The sequence below is a fragment of the Prionailurus viverrinus genome, chromosome E1, assembly GCF_022837055.1.
Source record: "Prionailurus viverrinus isolate Anna chromosome E1, UM_Priviv_1.0, whole genome shotgun sequence".
NCBI classification, from domain to species: Eukaryota; Metazoa; Chordata; class Mammalia; order Carnivora; family Felidae; genus Prionailurus; species Prionailurus viverrinus.
Window position 1 is genome coordinate 17,902,242 of NC_062574.1, and position 9,651 is coordinate 17,911,892.

Here is a 9,651-nt window from a genome sequence, read left to right on the forward strand (position 1 = left end):
GCGGGGACAAGGTGCTATGAAAGGCAGCCATCCCACACTGCCCTGAAGTGGATGCTAATGAGAATTGTGTATTGTGTACTGGTTTCATACAAAGCCTCTTCCAGGGATAAAGGGAGGGGTTCTTGTTTTTTCTCCTACCACTATGATGGTGGCAAATCGTAGTTGTCCTAGGACAGACAACCAACCCTCATCTGGGCCACAAATATTTGAGTTCCTGTTGCTAAAATGTTAACAAGTGTGGTGAGGTGCTAAAGCAGAGTGTTCCAACAGGGTAAGTAGACCAAGAGTCTTGCCCAAGCCTTGTTACTGTGGTGTGTATACACCACAGTATGGCCTTCCTGAAGCCCAACCAGAAATTGACAGAGAAACATATATGTTGAAAAAATTTATATTTAGATTTAGCCAGCTGGACTCAGTTTAGATGATCCCAATCTGAAAAACAAAAGGGGAGCTTTGTTACTGGGAGATAAAATGTGAAGATTAAGCTGGAAGGTCATGATTAAAAAGCAAAAATAAGGCAAGGAAAAGGCCTATTAAGGATAGGGGTGCAGTCATTTAAGACTAAGTCAGCAAGTCAGGTTTTGGTCAGTAATGGACACATCACTTGCACTTCGGGGGTGAGTTAACAGCAAAGGAAGCTTACTTTGTTGGCAACATCCAAAGCATCATAGTCAGGAGCCAGTCGAACATATGCTTTCTTTTCTCCATCGGGCCTAGGATGAAGGAAGCTTTAGTTCCCGCTGTTCTCACAGCCCCCAAACCCTCCCTTCTTCCCCTAGTCTTTATGGCACATCAGTGGTTCCTTTGTCCATGTCAGTCTTTTCCAGCATTTGCACAGGAGGCTAGGGATGCCACCAAGCCACAAATGAAGTCAACTCCCTTTTACATGGAACACCATGTAACATTTTAAAACTTCAAGTAATCTGACATAAATTTTATCTTACTCTAGGGCCTGTCTGTCTAGAGGTATAGGGATCAAGAAAATGAACACTAACTCCATACATCAAGTCCTAGAGGCAGGAGAACTAATGTGTCCTCTAAAGTCTGTATAGATACAAAGGACTAACTACAGCAGAAATCACTCATTTCTCAAGGCTTGCAAGCTGTGAAACCTACTGACTCCATGCAGATTTCTTGGCTCACCTGATCAGAGTGTTGACCTTGGCCACATCAATGTCATAGAGTTTCTTCACGGCCTGTTTGATCTGGTGCTTGTTGGCCTTGACATCCACAATGAACACAAGAGTGTTGTTGTCTTCTATTTTCTTCATGGCTGACTCTGTAGTCAGGGGGAACTTGATGATGGCATAGTGGTCAAGCCTGGGGAAGAGGCAAAATGGTGTCATCTGGCCTGGGTCCAATAAAAGGATTAGGTCTCTTTTAGATCTCAAAGCCAGAAGAGCCCAGGTGCATCAGACAATAAAGTAGCAATCATTTTTGTCAGACTTTGGTCGCTAAACAGTGTCATCATCTGCACCCTGTAACTTAGGGACCTGGAACCTCAGCCTGGGGGACAGAACCCTGTACTCTTCTGCTTGAAGGACTTTCACCCTTTAAGTGATTAAAGAATCAGCTCTGAGTTCCAAACCCCTCCATTATTTATTTGACCTCAACATTTTGGAGGGCAAACTTCTGGAAGAAACTTGACACGTCTGAGGTTAAACAACTTACCCCTAGAGCACAAAGCTGGACTATGGGATCTTAAAACCCAGGCTAGAGTTCCAAAGAATGTTGGTGCTTCATCAGGAGATTAGCCAGACATTTCTGCTCCCTCTGGTTGGTGAAAACTGGTTTGAGGGCCATCAACTGAGAGCAACCCTTATTAACAGCCTAAGTTAAAACTACAGTGGCTTGAACACACCTACAACACAGCTTTCCCCCTGAAATTCAGAGAAACAAGTCTCCATTCACCTGGACACGTGCTTCCTGTTTTAAAGCTAGACATCAGGTCTCAACCTCTCCTCACACTAACTCCTAGGTCCAAATGGGGCAGAACCCACTCCTGCCTTTTTCTTAGGAAAGCAGTGGGAGGTGGCAATTACTACTGGTGTTTTAATCTGTGGCCCTTAAGGTCAGTTATTACCAGTAGTGTGGCAAATATTCAAAAACTCCAACCCTCCCCTCCCCCCAACTATTCCTTGAGTTTAACGAGTTGAGAGTAAATGAGAAGCTTCTATACACTGCTGCAGGCCTTCTCTGATTAATACAGATTATTAAATATCCTTATCAACCTAGAATCATCCCACACTGTCACCAAGGACTGTCCCCTACAGTAATAGGGAACTCCAAAACAAAAGCATGTATCAAAGTCCTACTATATACTCCAAGAAAGCAGACTTTAAAACCCTGACCATATGTGAAGCAATAATTAACCTAATAACCAGAAGTCACTGAGTTGTCTTAAACAATGCCTGCCAATGTTGTCAAAATGCCTCCTCTTGTCCTTAAATAGGGCATTAACAATCTCTTCACACTATTAAGAGACGCACACTAGGTACCAACAGATATTTGACAAGGCGTGCTGTAGGTCTGGTAAATTTCCAAATTACGAATGGAGGATACCCAAGATCTTTTCATGGGAAAGGGGCAGTACTGACTTGTTTCTCCTGGGGGCGCTCTTTCGAGGATATTTGGGCTGTCTTCGGAGACGCAGTGTCTTGGGCCGTCGGAATGTAGGTGACGTACGGATCTTCTTTTTTTTATGACTGTGGACGCCTTTCAGCACTGCTTTCTTGGCCTTCAAAGCCTTTGCTTTGGCTTCGGCTTTGGGAGGGGCAGGGGCTAAAATAAAGAATATGAAGGCACGGGATTCAGAAACCATTCACTTCCGTTCTCAAGACCCCTAGCGGGCGCTCCAAGGCACACGTGCATCAGCGGTTCCTTTGAAGACATCACAAGTCTCAGGAGGTTACAATTTTTCCATCATATGCACGGTACTGGGGCGAACTTGGAATAACTCCAGCGATACGACGAAAAAAAAAAAACACCTAGCAATGATCGAATGCTTGATACTTGACAACCATATACTCTAATAGTTTTAACCGTTCATAGCCCCGTCTAACACGTGGAAAAAAGGAAAATTAGGTGCGGACAACAACTCAGGTCTGGAGACATGAAACTCCGGCCTATGGATGCGTGTAGTTCCCCAAAGCCAACAGTCTGGCAGCCCCGACAGGTGGTGGCGGCCGGACTTGCCTCCCCAAACCCTGTCACGGAGTTCAGCCCATGCGGCTGGGCCCACGCGCGCCGTAGAGTGGCAGAATGCTAGAAGTAGCTCCGGAGCCGACACCCCAAGAACTAGCTCAGCCTCCATCCTCCCAGTTTGTTCACTCTGCGGGAATCCCAGGCCAACTAGCTGCGGTACCCCCAGCCCCAGCACAAACCTTCCTTCTTCGCCTTCGGCGCCATCTTCGTGAAAAGGATTTCCGAGGCTTGTTTCCAGGGGCTTATAGAGCCAAGTCTCACGGAAGAATCGCGATACTTTTCATTTAAAGCTCATTGGATAATCTATGGCGCGGAGACCGCCGGGAATGGTAGTTAGGTTTAGTTTCCTCCCCAGAGTGATTAAGCATGCTCCACCTCTTCCCTCGAAAGACACTATAGCTTCTTGGGAGTTGTAGTGTTTTGGAGACACGTGTTTATTTGCTGCTGCGGGTGGATGGTGGATGGTGCAGCCAGCTGCCGCTTGCGTTTGGTCCTGAGCGCTTTCCATCTTGTGGAAAGAGGATCGTAGTTGCAGGAGACAGTAACACTGAAAACTGAAGTGAATATAATTAGGTTGATTTGGAGAGTAAAGCGAAGTTCTAGAACGTTAGAGCAGAATTTGGTTCAAGTCCTTCAAACAACATCTGTAGAAATTTGGGTCCAGAGAGGGGATGTAGTTTATCAACAACAGTGATTTGGTGTTAGAAAAAGTCAAGGGGAGCCTAGGTGGCTGCCGGTTAAGCGTGGGAGTCTTGATTTTGGCTCAGGTCATGATCTCACGGTTGGGGAGTTGGAGCCCCACATTGACAGTTCGGAGCCCGCTTGGGATTTTCTCTCTGCCACGCCCGCATGTTTGCGCGCTCGCGGGCTCTCTCTCTGTCTCAAAATAAATAAGTAAACATTTTTTAAAAATTAAAAAAAAAAAAAAAAAAAAGAAAGAAAGAAAAGTTTGAGTCAGGCAGAGGGGAAGAGGAAAGTATCCGAAGAGGTAGAAGGTGGCCACATCTGCCCCTCTTTACCTGTGACAGTCAGATTTTGTGTGTTTTCCCAATAATACTCTTGAAACTCTACCAATATTCCAAACACCCAGTGTACAGATTTCTCCAGGATTTGCTAATTCTTGTGAATAATTTCATTTACAGTCCCCTCCCTTTAAGTAGTCCTCCCATCCTTGCTTCAGTCATGTTTGCATCCTCAAAATCAGTTCCTGACACAGAGCAAGTTTTAGCAAAGCTCAGGTTTGCTTCTGTGAGGGTCTGTGTCTATCCCACCTCCACCCTGACCTTTCTTTCTTCCTCCTCTCCTCTTTGCCCCTTTGACAGTGAGAATTATTGTGTGCCACACCCCTCTTTTATCCTGCACAACTGCAGAATGGAAAAGTTGTCCTTGAGGGTTGGTTCCAATGGGACCAGAGAAAACGCCTATACCAGAGCAGAGGCCCCATGTCCCAAAGCGGTGACCTACCCAAAGGGCAGAGTTTCAGGTCTACCTACCCCTTCTTTATCTTCCATCCAGGCGTGGTCTTCAGCCTCCCCACCCGTCAATCTACACCGCTTTAAAGGAAAAGACACCAGACTTCAGACGTCTCTTTTCTCGGTGAGCATCCCATTCCGACCCTGGCATCCCCTGTGTGCTTCCCCCCACCCCATCCTATCCCAGGGCAGAAGGGCGAGCGAGGGCAGACTCTATGAGTCACGTCCTGGGCCTGGAGTTGAGGAGGGAAGCGCCGCCTCTCCTCGGGCCCCTTCTCTCCTCCTTTCCCCTCCCCGCGGGTTCCTGGCCTAGCCAGATACTGCGCAGCAATCACGGTTCTCCATCACCAGTTTGCCTGGGTAAGGGTCCCCTTGAAGCCGCAGCCCGGCACAGAGTTGCAAGGGAGAGCAACCTGGGAGACCTCGATCTGGACAGGTTCCAGCCTGCGTGGAGGCGGTCCCGGTGCCCGTGGGGCATCTGGAAGGGTAGCCAGAGCTGGGGCAGCGCAGTGGGGAGGAGAGGAGGGGAGGTTGGGACAGCCCGCGAGGCCGGGAGCTGCCGGGAGACGGGCGGGGGGCGGCCCTTCTCCAGGAATTTCCGGGGATCATGTTACAGCACTCGCGGAGGGAGAGCTGAGTGGGACGCCTGGTCCTGCTGCGGTCTGGGACCCAGGCCCCCTCCTCCAGCAGCCCGCGGGCCTTGCAGCGCCATCCCTGAGCACACTGACCCCGTGCGGCGGGGCCGCTCCGCGCCCCCAGGCAGCTCTGTTATGGTAGGGCCGCCTGAACCCCGAGTTGTCGTCGGGTCACCGCGGCCCCGAGTCATTGTAGGAACTATCCGACCCCGAGTTATTGTGGGGTCTGCGCGGGCCCGGCCCCCTCCGGACGGGACTTCCCGCCCCCATTTGGCGGCCGAGGAGTCTCCCCGCCCCCGAGTCATCCTCGGGACCCCCCGGGCCCGGGTGATTGTGGGTTCGCCCCGGCCTCGGATGATTGTTTCATCCCCGTGGCCCGCTGTGGTCGTAGCGTCTCCGAGGCCGCGAGCTCCTGGAGGCTCCCCGTGGCCCAGAGTTATAGTCGGGACACCTCGGTCGCGGGTGATTGTCGGGTCTCCACGGGCCCGGGTCGCTGGGGCGGATCAGGCTCCAGTGCCTTCTCGGGGCTCCCCGCAAGGCCGTAGGCGAGATGAACATTCTGGCGCCGGTGCGGAGGGACCGCGTCCTGGCGGAGCTGCCCCAGGTAGGCTCCAGGGCCACGTCGGGCTTCTGGCTGCGGTGGGGTGTGGGCGGGAGGAGGCGGCACCAGATCAGTTAGAGGCTTGGGCCCAGCCCTGCCACCCGGCTAGGTCGGCTGCTTCTGGGTGGTCCCCTACCCCCGCCCAGCGCAGCTTGGCTGCGGGACATGGGCCAGGAGTGGGTGAGTCCCATTCTCTTCGATCCCTCTCAGTGCCTGAGGAAGGAGGCCGCTTTGCACGTGCACAGAGACTTCAACCCCCGCGTCACCTGCGCCTGCCAGGAGCACCGGACAGGCACCGTGGGGTGAGTTAGACACCCTTAACAAAGAAAGGAAGGCTCAGGAAACCCTGTAGTCAAAGCTAGGGTGCACAAGCACCCCTGGGGCTCCATTTCAGCTTCTCCCAGCTATATATGGTTATTTCCCACCCCTTTTTTTTTTTAATTTTTTTTTTAACATTTATTTATTTTTGAGACAGAGAGAGACAGAGCATGAACGGGGGGAGGGCCAGAGAGAGAGGGAGACACAGAATCTGAAACAGGCTCCAGGCTCTGAGGTGTCAGCACAGAGCCTGATGCGGGGCTTGAACTCACAGACCGTGAGATCGTGACCTGAGCGAAGTCGGATGCTCAACCGACTGAGCCACCCAGGCGCCCCGGTTATTCCCCCTTTTTATATCCATGTGTTCTCCCTTTTCTTCCCAGCAAGCTTGTGTTGAGTCCTATGAAATGGGGTGGGGTAGAAAGGTGGTAGTTCACTTCCTGAAACAGAAGGTATGCAAGGGGGAAGTGTGGGGCTGGCGTTGTCACGAGCTCAGCTTCCCACATACCATACATTTGAGCCCTAGGGCAGGGGGATGTGCCTGGAGGGATGTGTCCCATTATGGGTAAAAGAAGGTAATACTAATAACACTTGCCAACCATTAACTGAGCATTTACTAAGTGCCCCGGCAGTGTGTTGGTTACTGTTATTGTATTTTATTAAATGGAAAACACCATCACTTTTAAGCTGTATCCTGATTTCAGAGATGTTATCAAATGTATGTGTGGAGGCTGAAGGGGAGGTATGTCTCAGAATATAGGATATTGATCTTATTTCAATTGTCACAACAACCCAATAGAATATATACTAAATCTTTACCTAACACATGTTGAAACTGAGGCTCAGAGAGGCCAAGTAACTTGTCCAAAGTCACACAGCTAGTAAATGTAAGAACTGGGATTCCAATTCATGTTTCTTTGATGCTGAAGCAGAAAACACTCCTCCCCAGCAAGTGTGTCCAGGCAAGCTGCCTGGGAGGCCCCGTGCCTAGGGTAACCTCAGCCTGGGGGCTGCTAACGTTATAGATCTAGTACGGAACATTGAGACTCTCTAGGTTGCAAGAGTTAGTGCTCATTCCTCCTGCCCACCTTTGTGTCCTGCAGATTTAAGATCTCCAAAGTCATTGTGGTGGGGGACCTGTCCGTAGGGAAGACTTGTCTCATTAATAGGTAAGAAGGCACCTCTAGTTGGGCTGGTTTGGGCCGGGCAGGGTTCAGCCAGACCTAGCCAGGTGGACTGGGCTCAGGGCCAGAGCATCTGGTACTCCTGCAGGTTCTGCAAAGATACTTTTGATAAGAATTACAAGGCCACCATTGGAGTGGACTTTGAGATGGAACGATTTGAGGTGTTGGGCGTCCCCTTCAGTCTGCAGCTGTGAGTGCTTTCTCCATACCTTCCAGCCATTCCTTCCCCCAGCACCTATACCCCACCTCACAGGCCCCTCCCACATACCCGTGTTTTACCCCCTGCTTCCTCCCAGCTGGGATACTGCTGGACAGGAGAGGTTCAAATGCATTGCATCAACCTATTACCGAGGGGCTCAAGGTAAGGGCGGGGGTGAGATGGGGCAGGTGGGTGTTCCTGGCCTCCAATCTAGGACTTGTGGGGATTTGGGAAATGAGCCAGTAATGTCAGCTGTTTTTGCCACTTTTCCAGCCATCATCATCGTCTTCAACCTGAATGATGTGGCCTCCCTGGAACATACCAAGTATGTAGGGATGCTGCACTGTAATGGGGGCTTTGGGAAAAGAGGGTTCAGAAAAGAGGGGTGGTCAGGTATATTGGTAGTGAAGAAGAATGCATCGGGGACCAGAGAGAGGGTAATGGGCATATGAGTGACAGCAGGAGGAGCCTGTCCAGCTCACTCATCCTTGATTATCTACCCTCCACGGCAGGCAGTGGCTAGCTGATGCACTCAAGGAGAACGACCCTTCCAGTGTGCTTCTCTTCCTCGTGGGTTCCAAGAAGGACTTGAGTGTAAGTGTGCCAGTCAGGGGGTACTTCCGTTTTGGTGAGGGGCTCCTCCCCAACCCTTGCCGTCTGACTCTGCCCTTCTGTCAGACTCCTGCTCAGTATATGCTAATGGAGAAAGACGCACTCAAGGTGGCCCAAGAGATGAAGGCTGAGTACTGGGCGGTCTCCTCTCTCACTGGTGAGTCAGCGGCTTCAGGTCTTTTGAAATGGCACTCCCGCCTACCTGGCCTCTCATTCCTCTACCTTCAGCTGTGCCCAGTGACCCCAGGCTTGGAACTGCCCCTAAGCACCCATTTGCTCCACGTGTCAGGTGAAAATGTCCGGGAATTCTTCTTCCGTGTGGCGGCACTGACCTTTGAGGCCAACGTGCTGGCTGAGCTGGAGAAATCGGGGGCCCGGCGCATTGGGGACGTTGTCCGTGAGTGCCTACCTGGATACGGTGGCAGAGAGCACGGGGAACCTCTCATCCCTGCCTCACATATTTCCCACCCTTCTTCAGGCATCAACAGTGATGACAGCAACCTTTACCTAACTGCCAACAAGAAGAAGCCCACGTGCTGCCCGTGAGCGGTAAGGGGACGGTCGAGAGACTGGCCAGCCCTGGGGCACTGTGCCACCTTGATTGCCCTAGAGCTCGACCCTGGACATTTGCACTGATTGTTTTTCCAGACCAAAGAGCTGCCCCTTCGTGGCAGTACCCCTGGAGGGGTAGCAGGGACCATGCTAGTCACTTCCTGCCCCAGACACCATGCCAAAGACTAGATGTCCTCCCTCCCCAGGGGCTCTCCGGGCTGCCCAGCAGTGGGGAGGTAGTCCCTGCTGCTTTTGCTTAGCCTGCTGGACCCCTTGAGTATGAGGATGCTTAATGATCCAAGCCTTACACTGTGCCTTATGCATTAAAATCTCTGTTATTAGCAGTTTGGGGACTGGAGTCCTTTGCTGGGGATGAGGGATGTGGAATGGGCAGAACTGTATGACTGTCTTGGGACTGGAGCTTCCTGTGGGATTCTGGCCATACCTGACCCCTGGGCAGGGCTCAGAAAGGCTGGGAGCTCAGGAACCAGATTTGGAGGGCTATCCTGGACTCTCAGTGTTTGGTTTTGAGAGCTCTTTCCTTTGGTTCCTTATCCCCACCTGTGTCCTACTTGGTGCTTGTTCCCAGATTTCTTCCATTGGATACTTTCTTCTTTTTTTTTCCATCCTCTTCCTACCTTCCCTTCCTACTTCTCTGGGGGCGCCTGGGTGGCTCAGTCAGTTGAGCGTCCGACTTCAGCTCAGGTCATGATCTCATACTCTGTGAGTTCGAGCCCCGCGTCAGGCTCTGTGCTGACAGCTCAGAGCCTGGAGCCCGCTTCAGATTCTATGTCTCCCCCTCTCTCTGCCCCTCCCTTGCTCATGCTCTGTCTCTCTCTGTCTCAAAAATAAATAAAAACATTTAAAAAAATGA

General features: G+C 51.2%; 2 protein-coding genes and 3 non-coding genes across 8 annotated transcripts; 1 reads left to right on the forward strand and 4 right to left on the reverse strand.

Annotated features, from left to right (window-relative positions):
* Window positions 1-372: 372 nt before the first annotated feature.
* On the reverse strand, window positions 373-3,528 carry RPL23A (ribosomal protein L23a). The gene is made up of 5 exons (XM_047833537.1): window positions 3,384-3,528; window positions 2,598-2,781; window positions 1,144-1,320; window positions 644-713; window positions 373-432 (listed from the first exon to the last, which is right to left on the reverse strand). Exons 1-5 carry the CDS (start codon window positions 3,406-3,408, stop codon window positions 418-420), a joined length of 471 nt encoding a protein of 156 aa, XP_047689493.1. The 5' UTR covers window positions 3,409-3,528; the 3' UTR covers window positions 373-417.
* LOC125152232 (small nucleolar RNA SNORD42) lies at window positions 788-836 on the reverse strand. The gene has a single exon (XR_007147090.1). It is a non-coding gene; the product is annotated as a small nucleolar RNA SNORD42 (small nucleolar RNA).
* Window positions 1,407-1,478, reverse strand: LOC125152238 (small nucleolar RNA Z17). Its single transcript, XR_007147094.1, has one exon. It is a non-coding gene; the product is annotated as a small nucleolar RNA Z17 (small nucleolar RNA).
* LOC125152231 (small nucleolar RNA SNORD42) lies at window positions 2,866-2,932 on the reverse strand. Its single transcript, XR_007147089.1, has one exon. It is a non-coding gene; the product is annotated as a small nucleolar RNA SNORD42 (small nucleolar RNA).
* Window positions 3,529-4,876: 1,348 nt separating the features above from the next.
* RAB34 (RAB34, member RAS oncogene family) lies at window positions 4,877-9,121 on the forward strand. 4 transcript variants are annotated; one of them, XM_047833534.1, is made up of 12 exons: window positions 4,927-5,036; window positions 5,703-5,915; window positions 6,123-6,214; window positions 7,334-7,399; window positions 7,503-7,604; window positions 7,711-7,775; window positions 7,887-7,938; window positions 8,126-8,207; window positions 8,292-8,382; window positions 8,515-8,622; window positions 8,704-8,774; window positions 8,874-9,121. In XM_047833534.1, the coding sequence occupies exons 2-11, from the start codon at window positions 5,862-5,864 to the stop codon at window positions 8,769-8,771; spliced, it is 780 nt and encodes a 259-aa protein (XP_047689490.1). In that variant the 5' UTR covers window positions 4,927-5,036; window positions 5,703-5,861; the 3' UTR covers window positions 8,772-8,774; window positions 8,874-9,121. The 4 variants fall into 4 exon arrangements, with proteins under 4 accessions (XP_047689491.1, XP_047689490.1, XP_047689488.1 ...); XM_047833535.1 differs by having other exon boundaries at window positions 4,877-5,026; window positions 5,826-5,915; window positions 8,704-9,121; XM_047833532.1 differs by having other exon boundaries at window positions 8,704-9,121.
* Window positions 9,122-9,651: the final 530 nt, after the last annotated feature.

Coding starts and splice junctions, on each gene's coding strand:
- RAB34 (XM_047833535.1), top strand. CDS start 4,892: ATGAGTCACGTCCTGGGCCTGGAGTTGAGGAGGGAAGCGCCGCCTCTC. Junction 7,400..7,502: donor AAGACTTGTCTCATTAATAG/GTAAGAAGGCAC, acceptor GTACTCCTGCAG/GTTCTGCAAAGATACTTTTG. Junction 8,623..8,703: donor GCGCATTGGGGACGTTGTCC/GTGAGTGCCTAC, acceptor ACCCTTCTTCAG/GCATCAACAGTGATGACAGC.
- RPL23A (XM_047833537.1), bottom strand. CDS start 3,408: ATGGCGCCGAAGGCGAAGAAGGAAG. Junction 2,782..3,383: donor GCCGAAGGCGAAGAAGGAAG/GTTTGTGCTGGG, acceptor TCTTTATTTTAG/CCCCTGCCCCTCCCAAAGCC. Junction 1,321..2,597: donor AGCGCCCCCAGGAGAAACAA/GTCAGTACTGCC, acceptor CCTCTTCCCCAG/GCTTGACCACTATGCCATCA.